The sequence below is a fragment of the Encephalitozoon romaleae genome, chromosome IX (genome assembly GCF_000280035.1).
Source record: "Encephalitozoon romaleae SJ-2008 chromosome IX, partial sequence".
Lineage (NCBI taxonomy): Eukaryota > Fungi > Microsporidia > Unikaryonidae > Encephalitozoon > Encephalitozoon romaleae.
This window is the reverse complement of record NW_008806271.1, coordinates 41896-65433: the sequence shown is the minus strand read 5'-3', so window position 1 is coordinate 65433 and position 23538 is coordinate 41896. Positions and strand designations below refer to the sequence as shown.

Genomic DNA, 23538 nt, shown 5'->3' with positions numbered 1-23538 from the left:
CAAGAAGCATATATACGTATTTCTTAATCCCTAAAATGCCACAAGCAGATAACAAGATGGAACTAGAAGAGAGTTATCTTTCAAGACTATACACATCCCAGCCATCAACACTTCCAGAAGACATTAAGAGCTATGTACTGAATCCAAAAAACGCCGATAATGAGATACTGTACTTGGAGAAATACGTCAATGTCAAAAACCCGGATCTTAGTAAGATCATATTCATAACTGAAGTTCTAGGAAAATGTCTAAGAAGACATTCTGAGTTCAGGGATTATATGAAGCTCCTAGTAGAGTTGATGGAGAGATATAATGACTATCCGCACTCTATATTCTGCCTTCGAATCATCAAGTCTATTTCAGGATCGAAGTTCTATACTCCGCTGTCTTTTTACATTCTTAGGATACTGAGAAATGCAATATCAGTGAAGAATCTTACTGCAAGTGGAAGAAGCATAGACTATGATATGCTAAACCCAGATATGGAGAGATGTAAAAGCGAGGAACATCAGATGTTTGTTATAGAGGAGGCAGGGTCTCTTTTGCTGAAGCATATGTCAATGTTTTCGAAGAACATTGGGTTCCCTGAGCTGGCAAGTGTCGTGATTAATGAGCTTAAGAAGCTTCGGACGGGGATCTACAAAGAGGTTATAGGGAAGATGATATTTGATATCAATGAGCAGAGGGAATATGTCCTCGAGAAGAGAAACAAATTGAAGCTAAATGGTATAGATGGAAAAGCAATATCTTTATTTGAAAGCAGCATTGAGAGGACTATTAGGTAATAAAAACAGGCTTTACTTTCCAAATAGGTTTATTATTTCTTCTTCAGACCTTCCTTTTGATGGCGAGCATTCTTCCTTATGACTACCTCTTACACCTTTGTTCAAATTTCCCTTCGATGACGCTGAGGGATCTGATATCTGCTCCTGATTTTCCACCTCATCTTGGTCAAAGTTCTCGAAGGAATCGATATAAACAAGATATTTGTATGTCTCCATCTCGTTGTCCAAAGCAGAAGCCAGCGAACTATCTATCTTCATCATATCTGAGTTGTATAGATAAAGCCTTTTTCCCTTGTGCTCTACAAACCCGTCAATCCATGTCTTTAACTTTTTGCTCTTTTGTGCTGTGTAGACACACCTTATCATCTGGGCCATAAATCTCAATCTAGATAGCCAGTATGGCAGGGGTGTAGGTAGACGAAGTAATTTATTATTCAATGGAAACACATCTATGCAAAGAGAGGATGAGGCCGGGAAGATTATAAACTTACATTAGGCTTTTCGAAAAGACTTGATTGGTATTTCATTCACAAATATCTCAAATCTGTCTGGAATGCGTCTTATGATCTTGAAAACATCATTGCCAGCAAGTACAAAAAATACCTCAGGTAGCCCGTCCTTAAGAATGCAACCGTTATACTTCAGGACTTTGCATTCCTTGTGGCCGGATATAATGATGTCAACAAGTTTTCTTGAAAGGTAGAGGCTTACCATGCAAAATATCTCTCTGATATTCTTCCCACCCTTCAACTCCTTTATCACATACATACAAATCATGTCGTTCTTCTCTGTAGCCTTTTCCATTTCTGATATCTTGATCTCAACATCGTTTCTAGAAAACTCTTGTACAATCGATTTCTCAAAAAAGTATTCTTTGGCCATTTCGATCCTGTTCATATCATCCTTTGGAAGGGCAGAGTATTCTAACCTAACATCCATATACCTAATGCTACATGTTAACCCACGGGGTTTCCAATCAGTCGGGCATATATAATCTCCTTCTTCGGTCACAGTCAAGTACTGGGTGCTTGTCACATATACCCGGACCTCTCCGTTCACTAACTTTGTAGGCATACCAATTCCCTCCACACTTCTCCAGACTCTTGCTTCCTTCTTAATGGCGTTTTCCAGCTCAGAGTATCCCTTCTTCAACAGTCTGATGCATGTGTCCAAAATATATCCCTTGAACTCACATCTATCTACATGTCGTGGCCTCACTTTGTATGTATCAAGTACTCCCTTTTCCATCAGCTCATATACTCTTCCTCCAGTCTCCACCTCGATCCTTGCCTTGGAGAGCATCCTATAAAGTTCTTCTTCCTCAACCTCCTCCCTGTGCTCTTCTAAGATCTTCTCACTGTAATATTCCAATAGTCTGTCCCATGTATCTGCCAAGCTGTTCTTCTCCATCTCATAGTGTATTCCATCTTCCCGGGCTACTATCATCCTGTTCATAATAGGAAAATCTGCAGAATTGAACTTCATAGGTATATGGGCTATCAGACCCAGAATTTACCTCATTCAGGTAGCAAAGGTTATATGAGTAGAACAAGATGTCTATTTGCATAACTAGACATCTCATCCCCAAGTCCGAGAACCCCACAAAGCTTGAACAATGTTCTTGCCATCTCGTTGTCCCCTACCTTCTCCACAACATCACATGCTAGCTTAAATATCTTTTCAACAACATACTTGAAGTCAGTCAAATCAAAACCCGGGTCCAGTAACGGTGTTGCTCCAAGAGTAGAGGTCCCTGGGTTCTTCTTGAACAAGTAAAAGCTCTTAAGAGCAGTCATTACTCTTGTCTGCTTTGTACACTCCACCTTTTCGTAATACTCAATGATCTCAAGATATTCATCTATGTCTGTGTCAGAGAGAATAGCTTCAGTGATGGCTTCATTAATGAGATTCACAACAAGCGCTTCATCATCAATAAGATAGTAGAGCTTGATTAGCTTCTTCTTTTCGTTTTTTCCTTTCAGTATTTCAATAACCTTTTGATTAACCTTCTTGTCAAGGTACAGGCATGTTCCAGAGTCAATTCCAAGTACATCATACAGGCCCATCTTGACTATCATTTCAGGAACTATTTCATAGTACCCCTCTATCGTGGGCTTCAAGGAACTTATAAGCTCAACCTTCTTTTGTGTTGATGTGAATCGTGAGGCTGCCAAAAACACAAAGTCCACAAATACCTTCTTATTTGTACATCTTGGGCAAAGAGCTTTCATTATGAAGTATGAGGGGATTATAAGGAAATCGCCTTTGAATATCAAGCTCATGGCCTTGTCATAATCCTTTAGCATAACATATGCCAGGAAAAGCCCCTTTGGGTTCTGATAATTCCTGAACATCTTTAGAACCTCAGAGACAGACCCTTCTCCATTTATCGAAATTAGGCACATCCACACAAAGTCCTCAATGCTTCCAATGATCCACTCATCCATCCTTCTATTTCTTTCATCCATTAGTCCAAGGAGAAATGCCTTGAAGAGATCATCAGTCCCTCCTATCTTTATAGGGACGGCTGGCCTTGACTTTGTAGCGATCCAATTTCCAAAGCTTGTCTTGAACCTGTGCGAAATGTGCTCGAAAAAAACATGGAATCTTTCAAGAAGGTTCTTCACAGAGTCTAAGAGCCCACATCTAAAAAGAGTGTATAACTCTGCAAACATGTACCTTCCTTCATAGACCTCAAGCCCGTATTCCTCCTTGCTGTAACGAAGCTTAGTAAATGCCGATATCTTATCTTCATTTCCTCTAAGAGGCTCCTTGATTTTATCAGCATTTTCTTTTAGAAACCTTTCCACATATCTCAGATACTCATTTCCAAGGAACCTGATTTCTTGATCAAAGTTGTCTGAGGGTTTTGACTGCTTGAGAAACATGTACATGTCAAACAGAAAGGCATCATCAAAGTATTTGTTTTTTCCACCCACCTCAGACATCTGAATCCCCTCCTTTTCTTCAACATCTTTATCAAATACCTCTTCCAAAATCTTGATCTTCCCACTGACCTTGCTGCTTCCAACAACAAAGAGATCGTTCTCTCTTTTCATCTCCTTGATATATTTCTTTACATCCTGAGCAAACATTTTTTCCACACACTTCTCATGCTCCTTTTGCCTAGACCTGAGCTTTTCATGCAGAAACCCATTAACCACGTCTTCCACATCAAATTGGTATTGCTTAGGCCTAAGGATGTTCTTAAGACGTGTGGGTTGTATAGAGACCTTGTATCTTGACAGCCTCTGCTGCTTTGCCTTAAGACATGCTATCAACTGGGTATAGTTATATATTCTCGTAGGCTTCATAACAAGTGGAGCCACTAAGAATTCCTCATTCATGGGCTTACAAGAAGAACAAAATTTTCACCCTAGATGAACATCTTCAGCCATGCAAATTTGGGAACCACGGAGGAGAGAGGTGACGATGCAAGGAGAACCATTATTGCGGGGACAGATATTGTGGGCGACATATTGAGGACGACACTTGGGCCCAAAGGGATGCTCAAGATGTTGAAAGGGCAGAATGTCAATGTAACTAATGATGGAGCATTTATTCTCAAGAACCTGATGATTGACAGCCCATCGGCTAGAATACTGATTGATTCAAGTACTGGGCAGGATTGGGAGGAAGGAGATGGAACCACATCTGTTGCGATTCTAGCAAGCTTGCTTGTGAAGGAGGCCAGTAAACTAGAGATACACCCAACAAGGATTCTCAAAGGATATAGAATGGCGCAAGCAAAATGTGAGGAGACGTTGAAGAGTATCAGCTTCAAGCCTAGTAAGGAGGATTTGATCAAGCTTGCCAGAACTACCTTATGCTCAAAGGTTCTGAAGTATGATTTGGAGAAGTTCTGTGACATTTGTATCAGTGCTATTGAGAATCTTGGGGGAAGGAACGATTTGAATCTTGTACAAATCATCAAATGCTCTGGAAAGCTTGAGGATTCATATCTTGATGATGGGTTCCTTCTAAAAAAGGACATTAGAATAGAAGAGATGAACGATCCAAAGATACTGATAGCCAATACCAGCATGGATCAGGATAAGATCAAAATATTCGGTGCAAAGATTAATGTCTCCTCTGTCAATGAGCTAGAGGAGATGGAGAGAATGGAGAAGGCCAAGATCCGGGAGAAAGTTGAGCGTATTTCTCAGAATGGAGTTAACATGTTTATCAATAGACAGCTGATATATGATCATCCTCTTCAGCTCTTGAAAATAAAAGGGATTCAAGCTATCGAGCATGCAGACTTTGATGGGGTTGAAAGGCTTTCTAATGTGCTTGGAGGGAAGATCCTGAGTACTTTTGATAATATAGATGAATCTTCTTATGGTACATGTAAGAATGTGAAGAATGTCTATGTTGGAAATGAGAGGGTAATAAAGTTCAGTGGAGTAAGGAACGGAGCAAGCACTGTTGTACTATGTGGGTCATCAAAAGAGATATTAGATGAAGCAGAAAGAAGTATTCATGATGCACTATGTGTTCTGTCAAGAATAAAAGAAGATCCGCGCGTTGTTTATGGAGGAGGGTCGAGTGAGATGGCGATGGCTGTTGCACTGAACGATTATGCTATGGAGGTTTCGGGGGTCGAGAGCGAGGCCATTCTGGCATTTTCAAATGCCTTACAGCAGATTCCAAAGATACTTGCAGACAATGGAGGATATAATGGAGAGGAGATAAAGGCAAGTCTAAGAGCAAAACATAATTCTGAGAAAGTAAGCCATGGAGTAAATGTGAAGAGTGGAGGCATAAGTTGTATGAAAGAAGCCGGGGTGATTGATAGCTTTAGGATCAAGCACCGTGTTATCACAGCGGCATCTGAAGCTGCACAAATGATAATTAAGTGTGATGCAATTGTCAAATGCAGGCCCAGAGAAAGAACAAGAGAATAATAAACCCTATTTATTATGATGATTCCTAGGCTTCATCTCAGCAAGACCTTAGATTCAAGTTATTTGAACATCTCGATAACAGTGTTGTAAATGTGAGATGTAGGTATAAACACATACCCCTTTCCTCTTTCCAGCATCACATACCAGAAACTTATGTTCTTTACAACTCCATCATACTTGTCGATTTTGATCCTATCTCCAACACCAAATGGGCAGGTCGCAAGCGCCATCGCCCCTTTATAGAGATTGTCACTTAGAACCTTTGGCATTATAACACTGATTGGTTTAAGCATGGCCATCGATATTGTAATCCTAGGAACAACACTTTCCGAAATATTTTTTCTGAGACTAAGAAATGGAAACTTCAGGATAGACTTACCAACCATCATATGGGATGGTTTTACTGAGAAATTTCTTCATTAAAAGACAGCAATACAAAAACTTCGAAAAATATCTTTATAAGAAAACTAGTTAGTTACCATCCTCCTGATTACACAACAAACCTATTGGTGTATCCAAGATGGTCATCATCCTTAGACCAGAACTCATCCGATCTCTTCATCAGGTCCTGAATAGTAAACAATTCTTTCCTGCTCTCTTTCTCGGAATATCCCTCCATGGGTGATGTTTTGGTGTCATTCTTATTCAATAAAGTATAGTACTATCCTCCAAACTAAAGAATTTACTTTTTATTCATTGACATCCAGAGATCATCTCCAAATAGTAAACCCTCCCTCTATTAGGTCTTTTGGAACACTTGTCTTCTCCAACCCAAGAATCCTCAGGCGAGGAAGGTGCTCAGTCTTCTCTACTACTCTAAGATCTCTATTCTCCCCAAGAAGAAGAACCTCAACACTGCTAGGTATCATGGAACAATCAACCACCTCAAGCTCATTGTTTTGGAGGTCCAATATCTTCAAACTTGTCAGATCTTCTAAACCCTCCACCGCTCTTATTCTATTACTTCCAAGATAGAGCTCTTCCAACGTTATGCAGTTGCCTAGATTCTCGATCCTGCATATATCATTTACAGCCAAGTCCAGCTTCTTGATTCGAGGAAGATCCAGGCCACGGATCGTCGAAATATCGTTTGAAATCAGGTATAGTTCCTCAATATCCATACGGGGTATTAAGATGTCCGATATCAAGTTATAGCTTAAGTCCAGTATCTTTAGTCTTGGAACATTCTCAAGGTCCGAAATCTCTCTTATTCGGTTGTCCGACAAATCAAGATACTCGACGAGCTCAGCCTTATTCAAAACCATTCTTGATATATTGTTCCGCCGTAGATCAACTGTCCGAGCATGCTCTGGAATGGTCGGTATCCTCTCAAGCTGTCTATGGACTATGTAAACAGTATCTCCCATGGAGGGCCTGGTTTATAATCCAAATATCTCACCCGCCGCTCTCGGTTGGAAAAAACTTGCATAAGAAAGAAAAAAAGATGCTTTATTTCAATCAAGGGCTGCATACAAAATGTTTGCATACTTTATCTTATACACAAGACATATATCCTTTGGCATTAGAGTTACCCTCTTGGCGTGAAGAACACATCTATAAGCATCTTCCATAAGGTTCGTCAAGAAATTCTCAACAGCTTCCTGGAAGGCAACAATTGCAGAGGCTTGGAATCTCATGCCCTCTCCTCCTTTACATAACTCCCTAACCATCCTTTGAAACGGCCTCTTTCTTATCAACAGATCGGTACTCTTCTGGTACTTCCTTATTTCTTTCAGGGCGAGGGCCCCAGCCTTAAACCTTGTTCTTTTGGCCATAACAGATGAAGATCCAGAAGATGGGATGGACTTTATGGACACACCCTTCCTTGGTGCCTTTCCTCCAAGTGCTTTGGATGCGGTTTGCTTTGTCCTTGACATTTTTAGTCCTCATGTTCATCATATATTTATAATTTTATTTGCCGGGAGATTTTCGCGCCAAACACCAAACAGGAGCTACTAGGTATATGGTTCAGAGATAATGGAGAGTATTCAATATAGTATATCAGTATGGCCTACATAGAATGGTTGGTAGAAACTGAACATTTCATTGACCTTTCAAAACTCCCATATATTTTATTCAATAGACAAAAAGACGCCCTTCAGACAGAATGGTCAGAACATCCAAAATAGAATGTTCTGAATAGAGCAATTACATTGGAGGGAATCTCCCCGCCAAAAATAAAACTATAAAACATCAAAACACAATCCCCTAAATGAACATTCCGAATATTGGTGCTAAAGGCAAAAGTAAGGCAGCAAAAGGTATTGCAAAGAGGCACAGAAAGCAGTCCGGCTTGACAGATAGCATATCCAAGCCTGCAATAAGAAGAATTGCTCGGCGTGCAGGTGTAAGAAGAGTTGGGGGCGGCTGCTTTAAGGAGATAAACAATGCAGCAAGAGAGTATATCAGAGACACTCTTTCCATTGCATGTATTTATGCCACACATGCCAAGAGAAAGACAATCACATGCTCTGATATCTTACACTCTTTGAAAAGAATGGGTATCAAGTATATTGGCTATTAATTGCTTCAATAAATGTGCATGCTTGATATGCTGCTTTACCATAACATCCTCTCCCACAAATGAAGGCGCTGAGTGGCACACTTCCTTTTTCCTAACTAAAGAAGAGGGTTTATCGCAGGTTTTCTTTATTACTTTAGTCTTCCCTACTACCAAGAAAAGGACCTTAACTTCTTAAGTTTTTCATTAAGAGGGGCTAATTCCTTCTTTACTTTTGTCCTCATGTAGAAGATAGGGCAATCTCTATTAACACACAGTACCTGGCTATGGATGCTTCCTTGGCATCTTTGGCATTCCACCCAGCAGCCGTTCAATTTTTCCTTTTTGTCCTCTACCTCTTGTTGCATTTTCTGAAAATACACATGGAAATCCTTCACGCAATTACCACATATTATCTTTCCCTCTGCTTTGCAACCAATGCAAACATCTGCAAGTTTCAGAAATGTATTTATCGGCCCCTTCAGAGATATCGACGATGTGACCCTTGTGTGGTCTCCCTTAAACAGCTCATGAACATTGTCCATGATAGGGTCGAATATCCTTTTCAAAGGCTTTGATAGTTGTTGTTCAATATAGTATTCTGTATCTATAGGAAGATTATTCTCCAATACATACACAGGATCTTCACTCTTTTCATATGCCGCCATCCCTTTTCCTTTCTTCACTATCACATATGGAACCCTGTCTCCAAGTACCGGTGCAGTGCTCTCATCCCTCTTTCTAAGCTTCTCGGCCAACTCCACATGAGCCTGCTTACTTCCATACTTGTCTCCCGTTTTTGTTAATGATTTTGAAATCACTAGGAGGCTTAAGTCTATCCTTCCTAAGTACAGGTCTCCTACAACACTCTTAACAAACCTCTTGGCCTTCTCAACATTCCTTTGGTATAGAATCATTTCAAGAACAGTTTCAACAACTTCTTTGACAAGCCCGCAGTTGTCTCTTCTTACAGTTTCAATTCCTCTGGTATCTATCTTGCTTGGGCTATCTGGGTTAGAGTAAAGTAGCCCAGCATATCTCTTCTTGTTAATGAGCAAGTACGGATAGTAAACCTTTTCAAACTCCAGAGACACAGGCTTCACAAACTTGGTGGTTATGAACCTGGATATCTCCTTGCTCATTTCAAAAACCTTTCCTATATCTTCCTCGTTGAAATCAATCATAACAGAGTCTGTGTCGCCATAGATCACAACAGAGTCATGAGTGTACCCATTCTTCTTCGAAAAGTTCTCCTCAATTAGATTCTTTGTGAAGTTAATCATTTCCCTTCCAAACCCAGTTACACTCTGAGATATCTCAAAGCAAGGAAGCCTTCCTTTTGATGCCCCTGTGAACCCATACAATGAGTTTGCACAGAGCTTTACAGCCAGCTGCCTCCCATTCAGACACGCCTTTAGAGCCGGGTCTTTCTCTTTCTTCAATTCCTCTTTTATTCTTTTTCTTGAGTCTAGTAAATCGATCAAGATTCTTGGGAGAAGACCTTTTTTCGTTTCGGCACTACAGAAATAATTGTCCGTTGGGGTCTTAATCCCTCCAAGGACTCTGTATTGTTCTTTCGTAAGCAATGTGGTGTAACAAAGATTATTACTTATCATTATAGAAGGATACAGAGAGCTAAAGTCCATCACAGACACAGGTTTGTTGTAGAACCCTCTCTTAGGCTCGATAACAAAGCCTCCCTCAAAAGACTTGTTTGATTCAAATGGATCGATTTCAGGAACTATAAAATCCTCCTTTGCAGCCGTTCTGTAAATAAGTGCAAATATCTTGATAGCTGTTCCTCGAGTAAAGAAGTACTCAATGGGCACTCCTGTTACTCTCGATAGCTCAGTGTAATTAATCAGAACATTCAAAGTACTGAATAAACGAAGCGGAAGCACCGTGTCCCTCAAGCAATATGAGGCTATTCTTCTTCTAGTGTCCTTGTCCTTGGACTGGAGCTCCCCTATGGAGGACGGGGGGACATCCTCTTTCTGCTCCTTGAGAAAATGAATACTAACTGAGTTCAGTGAATAGCTTCTCAGTTTGTAGTCTCTTCGTATTACAATCATCATGTCTACAATCAGTCTTCCGTCAATCTCCACCTCTGTGGTACTTATGGACCCAAACATATTACTGGACATCGTCGTGTCCCTCGTCTTAGCCTTCTTTCTCGACCTTCCTAGAATGGAAAAGTTATTGATTCCTAAGACCTCTCCCCTGTCAAGGATGTAAGGAATATCAAACCCCTTAATATTGTATCCTACAATGATATCAGGGTCTATCTCCATGAAATACTTCTTCCAGCTTTCCAAAAGCTCCTTCTCTGAGTCATACCAATAAACATTGGCACCAGGTATCCCTGTGGTTTCCTTCAGGCAGAAGATGTCCTGGCTTACATGTTTATCACTTCCAAGTAGCATTAGAGTGTTTCCTATTTGAATTATAGGGTCGGATTTAGAAGATGGGAAGGAATTCCCTGCACTTATACATTCAATATCTATACTTAGAATCTTAAGAGGGGGGAGGATAGCATATTCTCCTGCAGGTGGTAAGGTTTCCAAAAACTCATAAGATGTGCTCAGAGTCAAGTGCTCGGTACTTAACACTTCATAGCTTTTTACCTTGAGATAACTCATCCCAACAATTCCAAGGTCACACATGAATCTCAATACAAAGGGAAATCCACTTTCATATACTCGGAACCGAACTTTTTCACTTCTAATAGATATTCCACTCTCTAGAAATGCCCGCAAGGCTGCTGAAGAATGGGAAGTATTGAGGGTCACCTTATAGAACCTCTTCTTGCCCTCTGTGTATCCTAATATGGTTTGTTTCATAACAGGCTCAACTTCTAGCACAGTTGCTTTGATGTCAAGTCTTTGGATAGACTCCTTTATATCCTCCTTCCTATACTCTTTATCGTTAGCAGGCTCTATATAAAAGTAAGGAAAGAAGTTTCTGACAAGCACCTGAATGGGCTTTCCAGACTTCATGTTCCCAAATATGGAGAACACAGGGCAGGGATAGCTCAGCCCAGAATCGTCCATATAGAAGTCTATGTGTGTATGGCAGAAGATGATCTCCTTTTCCATATGGGGCATGTAAAATAAAGGGTTTTAGGTCCATGAGGAGATACTTCAAGTTTTTTGGAAGCAAATATGCTTTTTATGAGTTTATTTCATCTTGCTGTTGCATGTTTTCAGTGAGATGGAATCTTCTATTTCCTTCAAAAATGCTTTTAAACTCCAGCTTCAACTTTGAAAGAAGATAGTTGCCGGTGGATGTACTCTGCCCCTCGCCCTTTTCTTCCCCAATGTTTCCATGCATCGTGTCTTCCTTGTTTCTTTGATCATATGGCATGCCCTGGTGGAAAAGACATGGGCTATATACTTGGGCTTGCAAGCGGCCCTTCGATGGAATCTTTAATAAACAAGCTCAACAAGTGGCATGAGTTGAAGAAGAGGCATTCCTACATGCTGGACCAAAAAAGAGAAAAGGAGGTGGAGGCGGTTATTGAGAAGGTAAAGAGAACTCGGGACATTGAAATGCTTTTGGGAATACTAGCCACCGATTCAGATAAATGCAAGGACCTTGAAGGGTTTCTGAGTACCGAGTTCAAAAGAAGTATAGGATTCAACAGTAAGGAAAGAATAAACACAATCATCAAATGCATGTGCATTTTGGATTTTGAATGCGAGAGATATAGATTGATGATGATAGACCATCTTGAAAACATTTACTCAAAGATAGGCAAGGCTTCTGTTACGGAAAGGATAGAAAGCCTCGCAAGGCTTAAAGAATATGACGAGACAAACGGACTTCGGATTCATGAGTACATTGAAAGTAGAATCAATGAAGAGATTGATAGATATGTTGAAAGAATACCTGTTGAGAATCCAAAAGAATTAGATGGATGGCTAAATGAGATGGTTGGGGTGTGTAGATACAGGCCAAGGGTTTTGGAAATGTATAAAGGCCTTGAAATCAAGTATTTTTCCATGTGTCTTGGGATTGTTATGATGAATGACAAAACCAGCGCTTTGGAAGATACAGTGTATCTGGTCAATAAGATTCGTCGTAGAAGCGCTGCAGTTGGGGTGTCCATAGATAATGAAGTTATGGGAAAGCTAAACGAGTATGAAATGTTATGGGAAGGGGATATCAAGGCGTTATTTCTAAAGTGATGGATGGAGAGTGTATAGTATAATGTGTAGTTGTCATTAAATATTGTTTTGAGTTTCCCTTTGATTATGGATTGTAGAGCAGAAGACTACGAGAAGTCCTTTGTTGAAAAATACTTGGAAAGAACGGCGGCAGAGAAGATTGACGAGCTTTTAAGAAAGATAGAGATGCACAAAAGAAAGGGAGACGTAGAGAAAGTGAAAGAGCTGGAGAAAGAGATAGAGGAAGTGAAAAAAGGACTGGTAGATGATAAGTCGATTGTGTTGAGAGTAGAAGACAGAAAAGAGGATGCTGGAAGTAATGAGGCCATTGATTTTGAATGGTCTGGGTCTGATGATGATGAAAATATTGAGGTGTTTAATTCTAGATGCGAAAAAGCAATAGGGAAGTATTGTAGGCATATGGGAATTGGAAGGCATGAATTTGAGAGCCATTTGAAGAAAGAGAGTCATACACGCCAAGGGTTTTTGGTTGCCAACTTCCTTTGGGATACACTTTTTGAGTATCAGCAGGTTGGAGTGGAATGGATGCTAAGACTGTATAAGGATGGAAAGGGTGGGGTTCTGGCAGATGACATGGGATTAGGGAAGACCATCCAAATGATTGCGTTTCTAGCAATTCTTTTCCAAAGTAAGTCTATTTCGAAAGTACTGATACTATGCCCTGCCACTATAGTTTCACAATGGACTCTTGAGTGGAAGAGGTTCTATCCATTTGTGAGAGTATTCTTTGGATTTTCAGGGAGGAACTGTGAAGGAGTCTATCTGATGTCATATGAGAGATTCAAAGTAAGAGCAAAGGATCTATTATGGGATGTTTTAGTTTTGGATGAGGGCCATAAGATTAAGAATAGAAATGCACAGATAACTCTTTCTGTAAAGAAGGTAAGGGCAAAGAGTAAGTTTGTTCTTTCCGGAACTCCTATCCAAAACAACCTCGGGGAGCTGTGGTCTATGTTTGATTTTGTCAATCCAGGGCTTCTAGGGTCCCACACTTCTTTTCATGAAGAGTTTGAAGAAGTGATACGTCGGGGAGGATACAAGAGTGCTACCAACCTTCAAGTGGAAAAGGCCTACAAGCACAGCTTGATGCTAAGATCACTAATAGAGCCATATATACTGAGAAGAACAAAGTCACAGATTTCTCATAAGCTTCCATCGAAAGAGGATAAGATAGTGTTCTGCACATTAACACCGGTTCAGATTGAGCTTTACAATAGGGTTCTGAGTCTAAGCATGTAATGAAAGTCCTTACAGGCAAGGCGAATCTATTAAGCGGAATCTCGATGCTTCGGAAGGTGTGCAATCACCCAAGACTATTCTTTTCTAGAAGGCCGGATGTCTCTGAGGACTATTCTTCCGAGGTATCTAATGAAAAGAATAATGAAGGATCTAGGACTTCTCTGGATGGAGAAGAACGATACGGGCTTGTTAGTTCTTCATGCAAGGTCAAGATTCTGATGGATCTTCTTAAGAAATGGAAAAAAGAGGGAAGCAAAGTGCTTATATTTTCACAAACAATAAGGATGCTGGATATAATAGAGAGGTGTATTAACAAGTATACATATCTAAGGATGGATGGGAGGACACCGACATCCATTAGATCTTCCCTTGTGGACAGATTCAACAGAAGCGAGGATGTATTCATATTTCTTTTGACGACTAAGGTAGGAGGCCTTGGGTTGAACCTTACTGGGGCATCAAGAATAGTTATATATGATCCCGATTGGAACCCGTCGACAGATACACAGGCCAAGGAGAGAGCTTGGAGGTATGGGCAGAGAAAAGGAGTAGAAATATATAGGTTTATTTGTAAAGACACAATTGAAGAGAAGGTCTATCAGAAGCAGATATTTAAGGACCTTCTAGGAAAGAAGGTTTTGAGTAATCCGAGGCTCAACAGATTCTTCAATAAGTCATGTATAAACGAACTATTCAGCTTTACAGTGACCGGTGGGATTGATGAAGTTAGAGTGGATGAAGCCCACAAATGCGATCTGGAGGGAGGTGCTTTGAAGGAGATCAGGGATAGAGATTCTGAAGTGTTTTCTAGGATAAAAAGTTTGAATGAGAAGAAGGTTCTGAGTGGATCGGAGGTGTTAGAGTATATAAGATTAAGAGAAAGAGGATGCGAGTGAGTCTGAGGTTATAGCAATTAAATACCATGTTTCTGCGTGAATGTTCTTGTTTTTATAGGAGTCTGAGTTTACAGCTGATTACGGCCATATCCACGGAAAAGCACCGGAACTCGTCAGATCTCCGAAGTTAAGCCCGTGCGAGCCCGGGTAGTACTGAGAAGGGAGACCACTCGGGAATACTGGGTGCTGTAATCTTTTTCATTTTGTGTCTGCCAGAGCACAAATGCTATTTTGTTTTGATCCTGAATTGTGAATGGAGCTCTTCCATCTTGGAAACAAGGTTTCTCCGGAGACAGCACAAGCCCTTAAGCTGGACATATGCCAGAAGCTTTGCATTACAAGTGGAAAGAAAAGAGAAGGATTTGTTGGATGCCACCCCATATCTCTAACATCTGACAACATAAATATCTTACTTAATGAAGATTTCCTTGTATGCGAGAAATCTGATGGGATCAGGGCCTTACTGTTTGTTACAGAGAAAGCAGGAATGCCCAGAGGATATTTTTATGATAGAAAGAATGACTTCTATGAATTGGGCATAAACTTTCCATTTTCCTCACAAGTTCTTGTTGATGGAGAGGTTTTTCTAGAAGATGGTACAACTCCTACGTATGCAATATTTGATTGCCTGATATATGAAGGTACTTCCCAGGTATCCAAGAATTTATATAAAAGACTTGGATATGCACAGATGTTTGTGGAAAAGATGAATGAGAACATGGAAAAGATCAAGGTTTTGAGAAAAGAAGGAGAGGACGGGTTTGGAGAAAAAAGAGTTCCTATTGAGGCAGGTACTCAAGGGCTTGATCGCACACATATACATTTCTATACTAAAGAGATGATGAAAAGCTACGGCTTCTGGGAAATATACAAAAAGATTCCGGAATTGAAGCATGGGAATGATGGGCTGATTTTTACACCTGCAAATGAACCTTATTCTGTGGGTAGAAGGGGGACAGTGCTTAAGTGGAAGCCTTCATCATTGAACACAATAGACTTTAAAGCTGTGAAGAATGAAAGATTGAACTATGTATATGACTTGGTCTGTAGCGGAAAGAAAGGGAAGGATGTTGTGTTTGACCACTTTTTCTGTGAAGATGAAGAAATAGATGGGAAGATAGGCGAGTTCACATACGATAGTGACGGATACTACTGGGACTTTGATGAGCTTGTGCTGAAGAGAGGTGGGTGGAAATTATATAGGATAAGGACAGACAAGGATACGCCAAACAATATAAAGATAGTCTGTAATATACTAGAAAGTCTCAAAGACAATCTGACCATTGAGAAGCTTTGCACCTTTTACAACATCATGCGAGAGAACAGTAAGAATAGGGAGAGAATGAAAAGGTAAGCTTCATTTCTCTTGGACTAACAGGGTGGCTGATGAAGGTTATTTTGAGAAAAATTTGAGCCCCAGACGAAATGGTAAGGTGAGTTAGCTCTAGACTAATTTTTAGGGATCAAGGAAGACTGCTTTGGTAAAGACAAGACTTATGAAGGCTTTGAAGAAAAACAAAGAGATTCCTGCATGGAAAAGAATGATGAAGGAGCATAAGGGGGAGTTTAACAGGGCAAGAAGATATTGGAGAGCAAAGAAGCTGAAGATCTATTAAGAATAAACGGTTTACTTGCATTGGTATAAATCTCAAAGTATATCCTGGGGGCTTGAAAAGGTTTCTTAATCGATATTGTCCTTAAGCCGTCTTCTTTTTTCATCTAATATTTCCTTCAGACCACTCTTTCTTTTGTATTCTGGGTGTGTAGGATCAATGGTGAAGTCATCATCTTCAAATATGGCTTCGAATCTTTTGTCTTTTGGATCAAACACAAATCCGTCGCATTCATCGGTCGGTTTAATTCTGGGAATGGGCTCTATATCTTCTTTTTTGTCTTTCTTTTCCTTTACCTTCTTATTTTTTGATGGCTTATTATTGAAGTCATCTGAGTCGGATTCTAAGAAATCATCCCTCTCATTTTCAGAGGACACCACCAGCTCGTTTTGAAGACTAGGAATATTCTCATCGTCAGATATATCAATTAGTTTCGAAACAAGATCAAAGTTGATTTCCTTTTCTTTGAATAGTCTCTGGAGCTCGGACTCCATCCCACTACTTTCCTCTTCATCCCTTTCCTTAGTTCGGAAATCTTTCTCCACACATTCATCATCACTGAAAACCTCATCGCAAACATTTTGAAGGTCTAATGAATCTGGTACAAATCTCAGATCAAAGATCATTCCAGAACACCCCAATTCTGCACCATCATAAGTAGAGTATACATGTTTTGAATCCTCAATGTCTTCAAATTCCGCAACGGCAACATAGCATTCTCTAATACTTCCCTTCTTACAGCTTTTGACAAAGATGTTGTTATCTCCAAGCTTCTCCTTTCCTATCTTAGTTTTACAGAGCTTCACATTTAGAGGCGACGAATATGGTAATGCAGAATCAAAAATCTTGAACAAGTCTTTTATGTCAAGATTCGCCCAATTCATCCCAAGGCAGGCAAGTCTCTTAGTGGCCCCTCCAATCGCAGCTACATTTCCTTCTTCGGATCCTTTTGCCTCTTTCATCCAACGGTGTTTTTGAATTCGAAAAATAGTCATTGGGATACATGATCACATTTCCAGGAAGAAATCATATCCATTTATATCACTTGCCAGCCTTTCAGAACTAAACCGAATATAATAAACCTGTCTACTAGGGTTGCCTATGGGATACAAGAACAAGCTATTGCTAGCTTGTAAGAAAGGAGAAGCAAATGGGGAAAAGCTGTCCAAGAAGAAGGCACCAGATATCCATAGCATGTCAGACATTGTTTCTCTGATAAACCTTAGTAATGAAGAGAGAAAAGCAAAGCTTGTATCAAAATATGTCGAAATCATCTCAGAGTTTATATTGTACAAAGCAAGGAAGATGTCAGGTGAGAAAGAAAAAATATCTACAAACGATATAAAAAATGTTATTGTCTCAGAGGGTTTGCTCTTCTTGTCTGACATCATTGGCCTCAATAAACAATAGTATCCTTAGAAATCTATTTCCTTACGATTTCTGTTCATTCTACTTCTCATCACCTTTTGGTGTTGGATGTATTCTCTTTGGTCAGCACTACGGAGCTCAACACCCCGAGTATTCTTCAGCGTTCTTGGCTTCCTGTATTGATATCCTTTCTTGAAAAACATCATCTCGCCATTCTTTGTATCTGCAACCGTTATTCTTGTCAACGTCCGAAGTCCACATTTCTTACAGAAGTCCAAGTTCTCGGAGAAAAGACTAAAGCATCCATAGCATCTGGTCTTATATTTCCTAGCCGAAAACTCAGGGTCGTCATATGAACTGTAGCGAGACAAGACATTTTTTATCCCGTTGTCGTTTGTAAAGCAAATAACCTCCTCTTGCTCAGGGCTTTCAGGCCCAAGCCACATTTCGGTGACTTCATCCTTCAACTCTAGTGTCAATGCCACAACGTCAATGTCTGTGTCGCTTAGATTGTTCACCTCCTTCCTTAGGTCGTTCTTGACCTTAGTAACATACTCCTCCGAAGGATTCCTTACCTCTATCATGAAAGAAAGAAACTCAAGATATGCTCTAGACTCTGCAGTCTTGAGCTCGTTTATAACAGAATCTGTAACATATCCCCTAATCAGGCCTTCTGTTGGAAGCAGCCTCTCTATCAGATATCCCGTGTCTATTACTGCAATCATCCTGGGCAAATTTTTACAAAGAAATGTCACTTTCTTTTGTCCAGGTATTTTCCTGGTGTTTTTTTGACAGATAGCCAATAGACCTAGTAGCATTTCCCCTTATTTGATGTCATATGAAAAAACAGATAAAATGCACTGAAACCAAAGAGAAGGATTCCTGAGATGGAAGAGAATATTACAGAGAGCGGCATTCCAAGCACCGGGTTCGGGGGTCAAGAAATCCTTATTGGAGAGGTTCCAAACGAGGATGCATTCGTGATATGCCCATCACAGGGCAATATAGACAAGAAAGCGGTCCACAGCAAAGATAGTAGTGCCATAGATGACATTAGCAAGTGTAAGAAGCATAGGGTTGATAACTGTATCTGTCTTTCGAAGATTCATTACGAAGTAGATGGAGATATTCTTTGTGCCAGGGAAATGAAGCCTTTTTTTTATATCAACAAGGTCTCGATATTACGCTTACGCCGTGCAAGCTGCACAAAGGCAAACACTGAAAGACAGAAAGACACATAGATTATTGATTTGGCCTCATATACAAGATCCGTATTTGATCAAGAAATAAACATAATGTTCTTCCATATTTGGCCTTGACGGTTACTTTTTGCTCCGATAAAAATTGCGCAGGCTTGCCGATGAATAAAATGGACTCCCAGAAGTCAAGAATTGCATCGATATGCACAAAGATCATAGAGGAGCCGCAAGAGAATCTAAAGATGATGGAGGAGTTATTCAGGATGCTTAGCGACGGGAGATCAGAAGGCGGGGCAAAAGGGATTATTTATCTGTCTCTTCTCAAAGTGTTCAAGGCAATTATTCCTTTGTACAAAGTCAGATCCTTGAAGGACATAGTAAAGGACAAAAGAGACAATCTGCACATAAAGGACTATGACAGAAGCCTTCTGAAGTGGTATGCATCGTATATAAAGATCTTGGTTGACGATATGTCTGATGAAAGTTATATTTCGTTATGTGAGGTTTTGCAGCATTTCGACCACTTTAATTGTACCGATAAGATTGTTTCAGGAGTGCTAAGAGGATCTCTTGGAAGGAGGCCTGTGTCAATGCTGTGCTGCGACACTATAAAATCAAAACTGAGAAGTGACTGCTCTGGAGAACTAATTGTAATCATATTAGATCAGATGCTTGACTTTGAACACAATCCCCTGGTCCTGGAATACCTAGTAGACATTCCGTTTGTGAACAATTCTCTGAAAAGTGACGAGGAGAAGGCTAGGGAGTACTGGGAGGCCAATAGGTCTGTTTCTAGAAGAGAGAAGAATAGCATATTCCATAGAAAGCAGATATTCAGCAAAAAACTGAAAAAGATGGAGAAGGAACGATTAAAGATTCAGTCTCAAGTAAGGGACGAGGAAGACATTGAGGAGCGAGTGGAAGAAATCAAAACCTGCAAGAAGATTTATGACGTCATCCAGAGATTGTATTTTACAATTCTCAAGAGGAACAGGTATGAATACTATAAGTATGTGTTCATAGGACTTGTTAAATACAGAAAAATTCTTCGTCCAGAATTCATGGAGGGTCTTTATTTCTTACTGAACAATAATCTTTCGAAAGTACCACCAGATGCTAAGATTCAAGGGATATTATGCATATTAACCCTGTATGGAGATGAATGCTACGATTTCAACGGGTTGGTGGACTTAGTGTACTCAATGATTCACCCAATGAATCCAGAGCTTGCAGATAATGATGGGGTTTCAAAGGCCATTAAGCTTCTATTCATAAAAATAAGGCAGCCTATTCACAGAGCACATGTTCTGCTCAAGAGGCTTATTCTCTGCTGCTGCTCCAGATCCATTCCGGAGTTCAGACTCTTAATCAAGGACATCTCAGCATATTATGACATAGAGTTTTCTGATTGCACAAGCCCAAAGTGCAGAGAGTTTGACCAAGATGCTGTTCATGTTGATTCGATTCCAGATAATCCCTTCTTTGAGTATTTCCTCTACAAACAGATACTGTAAGATCTGCTCAGTTCCATAAATCTTAATACAATTTTATATGATCGACATTTCTCAATGTCTATGTGAAAGCCTTAATTGCTTTTTTTATTATTTTCTTTGTTCTATGGCTCTCTCTACCTCAATCTTCATGTTTATGTCCTGTGTGAAGTTTTCAATGACTTTGGAACATACATAACATTTTCTGTCCATTCTTACACATTGATCGCACAATGTGTGCCCGCAACTTGTTTTTATAGGATTCACTAATAAGCAATGGCAAGAGGGACATTTAAGTCTGTCTGGAATCTCGACAGTCATCTTGCTCCTTTGCTTATACTTCTTCCACTCCTGAACTTGAGGCTGAGCCTTGACATATCCTCCTTCCGGAGTAACCAGCATTGCAGCATTGGATGGTACATTTTCCCCGGACACAGGAACAAGAAAGTCTTTGGGAATTCCAGAGGGCTTCCTGATTCTTAGGATGTCAAACGCCTTATCCTGGTTTGTATGGCAGTTCTGGATATAATGCCCTTTCTGCCCGCATCTGAAACATACATAACTTTCGGGAACAGCTTTGTTATACTTTTGCGTGGTGTTGTGGTGGCCTTGAGACTCCAACCTCTTCTCCTTAACATTGTATCCGCCCTTTGACATCCACAAAGGAATTCTGTTTACTATTACATGACTGTTCATCGAAATTAGCTGGTACTCATCGTTTATTTCTTCGTTTGTCTCTCCATCAAAAAACAAGAGATCAAAATCTTTCGAGATCATCTTTCTTTGGTTGATTATCTCGTACTTGAGCTCCCACAGAGGAAGCCCTGTTCCTTGGAACTGGATACGAGAAAAGTTCTTATTTGATCGAAATCTGTAGTTTATTACAGATGTCATGGGGGATGATTAAGCAAAGGATTTATTGCTAGTAACAAAAAGAACCACGGGCCTAGTCCTCGTCAACAGTAATGTGCTTATACTTATCAACAAATACTTGTATCTCGCTGTTCCTAAGCTTCCTCATCTTTCCACCGGTCTCCGTGGATACAACTCCGATTTCAATGTCAAACTCCTTGTCTTTGGAAGGATCATGGGCCATGTACAGTACCTTTACCCCGGCATCCACCATTTCCTCAATGGTCATGTTGTCGATGTCTAGCTTCTCAAGCTCGGTCTTAATCCTTCTCGTTCCCCTCCCTATACAGGCTGCCTTATAGAAGAGTGTTTTTCCAGAACAATCTGTATGTAGCAATGAGAACCTACCTTCCTTGTATACACTTGTTAGAGAGTTTACTCCCAGAACCCTAAGGCTGATGCTTCTAGTGAAGTAGTGAAATATATCATTCAGATAAACTTTCATGATTTCAGGCGTAGGATCTTCATTAAAGTTTTCCTTGTGATGAAATACATGGTCCTTGATAGCATACCCAACGTAAAATGCATCTGATATGAGCCCGGTACATGCTACAGCAACAGAGTTCCCAGCCTTTCTTATCTTTTCATCAGACTCCGCCACATAAAGAGGCGATATCTTAGGCTTTTCTGCTAATAAAACCACCCCGTGCCTGCTTTTCATTCCAATACAGGTGTCTCCAGAATCTGCTGCCTTCTGTGCATAGGTGAGTTGATCGATCTGCCCTGTTGTTGTGTAAATAGTGCAGAAATCCAAATTGGACATCCTGGGGTGGTTTTAGGTGCATTTTAATCCTGATCATCTTAATCTGCACAATGTTTACTCAAAACATTACTATTTACACGAGTAAGAATGGCAATAACATCTAGACTGTACAAGAGAAGCCATTTGATATGCACATCCTTCAGAGGAAAACAAGCACAAAGGTTATGAGCACCGCACCATAGGATGGATTAAATCGGCAATCTTGCATTGTGATTCAATAGCCTTGGCAAATGTATTTCATTCTTTCTGTAATCGGAAATGGACAAAAACAATTTTAATTGCAGCCATAACGGAATGGAGAATAGCGTAGCACGCTTGGAAATAAACTTTGATGAGGAGATTGTTGTAGGAATGTCTGTGAATTATATTTACACAAACGCATGGAAGTGCGTGCAAAGATGCATTAATGATCACGAGGATTATAGGATGAAAGAAGAAGATTCGTTTGAATACAGCACTGAAAACGATTACAAAAGAGGAAGCGCCAATGGGGCCGCTGCGAGAATAAGCGTGGAGAACATCATCCTTGTAAAAACCGATGAGCTGGAGAGAAAAATCAGGATTAACTACAATGTCTTCAAAAACTCCCTTCATTTTTTTTTGAAATTCAGGGACTTTCTAAAGGAGCTTGCTGCACTCTCCGAAAAGCTAGTGGTGCAGATAGATGATGTAGATAAAACTCTTTTTCTCAACTTTCTTCTGGATAGCTTCAATCTATTCGGAGAGGTCGAGGGGCTGATCGATGTGTTTAGGCCTACTAGGCTTACTCCTGTCCAAAGGTCGGGACTGACAAGTGAGGAGATGTTAAGAACATTATTTCTTCTGCAGAATATCGATGATGGAATGCGGGTGTTTCTGTCGTTTAACGTGTTTGCAATATCCATATACCATGGAGATAGATACGTAGGAAGCCTTCTCGATAACATATACAAAAAAATTATCGTGAAACTCCTTTTCAAGAAGAGGAGCTCTTACGAGGATCCATCTCCAGAAGCTCATGGAAAGCATGGTGTAGAAAGGCTGGAGTTTGCAATGAAGAGATGTATGATGGTGAAACCGTTGCTTAATGGGCTCTATTTGCTGTTTGACATATTTAATGTTGATGATGTTTCTCTTAGGGACATCTTTCGTATTCTCCTGACGCTTGTGACCAAAGAAAGAGGGATGAAGCTTGTAAACTTTTTGGGCTTGAATGATCTGTTTATATGTGCCGTCAAGTCTATATGTGAGGATTTAGTTCCATCTCATCTGCTGATGATAGCATGCAGAGACAAGCTGAATATGAAATATAAGGCTGCCAGTATGGGACTATCAATTGACTATGTCTACAACTGGATTTATAAGCCTCACCTTACCATTATGATGCCCCAATGGTTTTCCCGCTCAAGATCTGAAGGAAGGAATCTACTTGTGATGGGGAGGCCTATTGAGGCAATATCAGACAAGGTTACCGTGGAGTTCACTAAGGAAGACAAAGAGTCCAGCAGTGCGCGTGGGCCAGCCTATTCACCTCTAAGCAGAAGATTAAGCACCGGCTTGAGAGATCGAAGCCCAAATAGATTCAGAAGTAAGCAAAAGTTGGATTTTAGCAGTTGATTGGAGGAATTCCTTGGAGCAGTACTCTCAGATGGTAAGTAATAAAGGACTTATATTAAAATGTTTACTTAGGAATGTTGGAT

General features: G+C 40.2%; 23 protein-coding genes and 1 non-coding gene across 24 annotated transcripts; 13 read left to right on the top strand and 11 right to left on the bottom strand.

Annotated features, from left to right (window-relative positions):
- Positions 1 to 35: 35 nt before the first annotated feature.
- Positions 36 to 785, top strand: EROM_090530 (hypothetical protein; the record flags this gene model as incomplete). The annotated part of the gene is made up of 1 exon (XM_009266892.1): positions 36 to 785. One exon carries the CDS (start codon positions 36 to 38, stop codon positions 783 to 785), a length of 750 nt encoding a protein of 249 aa, XP_009265167.1.
- A 12-nt stretch (positions 786 to 797) lies between these two features.
- EROM_090520 (hypothetical protein) lies at positions 798 to 1151 on the bottom strand (the record flags this gene model as incomplete). The annotated part of the gene is made up of 1 exon (XM_009266891.1): positions 798 to 1151. One exon carries the CDS (start codon positions 1149 to 1151, stop codon positions 798 to 800), a length of 354 nt encoding a protein of 117 aa, XP_009265166.1.
- Positions 1152 to 1277: 126 nt separating this feature from the next.
- EROM_090510 (hypothetical protein) lies at positions 1278 to 2270 on the bottom strand (the record flags this gene model as incomplete). Its single annotated transcript, XM_009266890.1, has 1 exon — positions 1278 to 2270. One exon carries the CDS (start codon positions 2268 to 2270, stop codon positions 1278 to 1280), a length of 993 nt encoding a protein of 330 aa, XP_009265165.1.
- A 50-nt stretch (positions 2271 to 2320) lies between these two features.
- On the bottom strand, positions 2321 to 4132 carry EROM_090500 (hypothetical protein; the record flags this gene model as incomplete). The annotated part of the gene is made up of 1 exon (XM_009266889.1): positions 2321 to 4132. The coding sequence occupies one exon, from the start codon at positions 4130 to 4132 to the stop codon at positions 2321 to 2323; it is 1812 nt and encodes a 603-aa protein (XP_009265164.1).
- A 159-nt stretch (positions 4133 to 4291) lies between these two features.
- Positions 4292 to 5692, top strand: EROM_090490 (T complex protein 1 subunit beta; the record flags this gene model as incomplete). Its single annotated transcript, XM_009266888.1, has 1 exon — positions 4292 to 5692. One exon carries the CDS (start codon positions 4292 to 4294, stop codon positions 5690 to 5692), a length of 1401 nt encoding a protein of 466 aa, XP_009265163.1.
- Positions 5693 to 5751: 59 nt separating this feature from the next.
- Positions 5752 to 6081, bottom strand: EROM_090480 (hypothetical protein; the record flags this gene model as incomplete). Its single annotated transcript, XM_009266887.1, has 1 exon — positions 5752 to 6081. One exon carries the CDS (start codon positions 6079 to 6081, stop codon positions 5752 to 5754), a length of 330 nt encoding a protein of 109 aa, XP_009265162.1.
- Positions 6082 to 6402: 321 nt separating this feature from the next.
- On the bottom strand, positions 6403 to 7059 carry EROM_090470 (hypothetical protein; the record flags this gene model as incomplete). Its single annotated transcript, XM_009266886.1, has 1 exon — positions 6403 to 7059. One exon carries the CDS (start codon positions 7057 to 7059, stop codon positions 6403 to 6405), a length of 657 nt encoding a protein of 218 aa, XP_009265161.1.
- An 87-nt stretch (positions 7060 to 7146) lies between these two features.
- On the bottom strand, positions 7147 to 7569 carry EROM_090460 (histone H3; the record flags this gene model as incomplete). Its single annotated transcript, XM_009266885.1, has 1 exon — positions 7147 to 7569. The coding sequence occupies one exon, from the start codon at positions 7567 to 7569 to the stop codon at positions 7147 to 7149; it is 423 nt and encodes a 140-aa protein (XP_009265160.1).
- A 335-nt stretch (positions 7570 to 7904) lies between these two features.
- On the top strand, positions 7905 to 8216 carry EROM_090450 (histone H4; the record flags this gene model as incomplete). Its single annotated transcript, XM_009266884.1, has 1 exon — positions 7905 to 8216. One exon carries the CDS (start codon positions 7905 to 7907, stop codon positions 8214 to 8216), a length of 312 nt encoding a protein of 103 aa, XP_009265159.1.
- A 146-nt stretch (positions 8217 to 8362) lies between these two features.
- Positions 8363 to 11242, bottom strand: EROM_090440 (DNA polymerase catalytic subunit delta; the record flags this gene model as incomplete). The annotated part of the gene is made up of 1 exon (XM_009266883.1): positions 8363 to 11242. The coding sequence occupies one exon, from the start codon at positions 11240 to 11242 to the stop codon at positions 8363 to 8365; it is 2880 nt and encodes a 959-aa protein (XP_009265158.1).
- Positions 11243 to 11608: 366 nt separating this feature from the next.
- Positions 11609 to 12379, top strand: EROM_090430 (hypothetical protein; the record flags this gene model as incomplete). Its single annotated transcript, XM_009266882.1, has 1 exon — positions 11609 to 12379. The coding sequence occupies one exon, from the start codon at positions 11609 to 11611 to the stop codon at positions 12377 to 12379; it is 771 nt and encodes a 256-aa protein (XP_009265157.1).
- A 66-nt stretch (positions 12380 to 12445) lies between these two features.
- EROM_090420 (DNA repair and recombination protein) lies at positions 12446 to 13618 on the top strand (the record flags this gene model as incomplete). The annotated part of the gene is made up of 1 exon (XM_009266881.1): positions 12446 to 13618. One exon carries the CDS (start codon positions 12446 to 12448, stop codon positions 13616 to 13618), a length of 1173 nt encoding a protein of 390 aa, XP_009265156.1.
- Positions 13618 to 14514, top strand: EROM_090410 (DNA repair and recombination protein; the record flags this gene model as incomplete). The annotated part of the gene is made up of 1 exon (XM_009266880.1): positions 13618 to 14514. One exon carries the CDS (start codon positions 13618 to 13620, stop codon positions 14512 to 14514), a length of 897 nt encoding a protein of 298 aa, XP_009265155.1.
- Positions 14515 to 14591: 77 nt separating this feature from the next.
- Positions 14592 to 14710, top strand: EROM_090405. Its single transcript, XR_657241.1, has one exon. It is a non-coding gene; the product is annotated as a 5S ribosomal RNA (ribosomal RNA).
- A 291-nt stretch (positions 14711 to 15001) lies between these two features.
- On the top strand, positions 15002 to 15868 carry EROM_090400 (mRNA capping enzyme subunit alpha; the record flags this gene model as incomplete). Its single annotated transcript, XM_009266879.1, has 1 exon — positions 15002 to 15868. One exon carries the CDS (start codon positions 15002 to 15004, stop codon positions 15866 to 15868), a length of 867 nt encoding a protein of 288 aa, XP_009265154.1.
- Positions 15869 to 15939: 71 nt separating this feature from the next.
- Positions 15940 to 16130, top strand: EROM_090390 (60S ribosomal protein L39; the record flags this gene model as incomplete). The annotated part of the gene is made up of 2 exons (XM_009266878.1): positions 15940 to 15942; positions 15975 to 16130. 2 exons carry the CDS (start codon positions 15940 to 15942, stop codon positions 16128 to 16130), a joined length of 159 nt encoding a protein of 52 aa, XP_009265153.1.
- A 65-nt stretch (positions 16131 to 16195) lies between these two features.
- On the bottom strand, positions 16196 to 17122 carry EROM_090380 (hypothetical protein; the record flags this gene model as incomplete). Its single annotated transcript, XM_009266877.1, has 1 exon — positions 16196 to 17122. The coding sequence occupies one exon, from the start codon at positions 17120 to 17122 to the stop codon at positions 16196 to 16198; it is 927 nt and encodes a 308-aa protein (XP_009265152.1).
- A 106-nt stretch (positions 17123 to 17228) lies between these two features.
- Positions 17229 to 17537, top strand: EROM_090370 (hypothetical protein; the record flags this gene model as incomplete). The annotated part of the gene is made up of 1 exon (XM_009266876.1): positions 17229 to 17537. The coding sequence occupies one exon, from the start codon at positions 17229 to 17231 to the stop codon at positions 17535 to 17537; it is 309 nt and encodes a 102-aa protein (XP_009265151.1).
- Positions 17538 to 17542: 5 nt separating this feature from the next.
- On the bottom strand, positions 17543 to 18220 carry EROM_090360 (putative nucleic acid-binding protein; the record flags this gene model as incomplete). Its single annotated transcript, XM_009266875.1, has 1 exon — positions 17543 to 18220. One exon carries the CDS (start codon positions 18218 to 18220, stop codon positions 17543 to 17545), a length of 678 nt encoding a protein of 225 aa, XP_009265150.1.
- A 162-nt stretch (positions 18221 to 18382) lies between these two features.
- Positions 18383 to 18736, top strand: EROM_090350 (hypothetical protein; the record flags this gene model as incomplete). Its single annotated transcript, XM_009266874.1, has 1 exon — positions 18383 to 18736. One exon carries the CDS (start codon positions 18383 to 18385, stop codon positions 18734 to 18736), a length of 354 nt encoding a protein of 117 aa, XP_009265149.1.
- A 119-nt stretch (positions 18737 to 18855) lies between these two features.
- EROM_090340 (nuclear pre-ribosomes export protein) lies at positions 18856 to 20208 on the top strand (the record flags this gene model as incomplete). Its single annotated transcript, XM_009266873.1, has 1 exon — positions 18856 to 20208. One exon carries the CDS (start codon positions 18856 to 18858, stop codon positions 20206 to 20208), a length of 1353 nt encoding a protein of 450 aa, XP_009265148.1.
- Positions 20209 to 20295: 87 nt separating this feature from the next.
- Positions 20296 to 21078, bottom strand: EROM_090330 (RING zinc finger domain-containing protein; the record flags this gene model as incomplete). Its single annotated transcript, XM_009266872.1, has 1 exon — positions 20296 to 21078. One exon carries the CDS (start codon positions 21076 to 21078, stop codon positions 20296 to 20298), a length of 783 nt encoding a protein of 260 aa, XP_009265147.1.
- A 52-nt stretch (positions 21079 to 21130) lies between these two features.
- On the bottom strand, positions 21131 to 21859 carry EROM_090320 (proteasome regulatory subunit alpha-3; the record flags this gene model as incomplete). Its single annotated transcript, XM_009266871.1, has 1 exon — positions 21131 to 21859. The coding sequence occupies one exon, from the start codon at positions 21857 to 21859 to the stop codon at positions 21131 to 21133; it is 729 nt and encodes a 242-aa protein (XP_009265146.1).
- A 351-nt stretch (positions 21860 to 22210) lies between these two features.
- Positions 22211 to 23455, top strand: EROM_090310 (hypothetical protein; the record flags this gene model as incomplete). The annotated part of the gene is made up of 1 exon (XM_009266870.1): positions 22211 to 23455. One exon carries the CDS (start codon positions 22211 to 22213, stop codon positions 23453 to 23455), a length of 1245 nt encoding a protein of 414 aa, XP_009265145.1.
- Between the last annotated feature and the right edge of the window lie 83 nt (positions 23456 to 23538).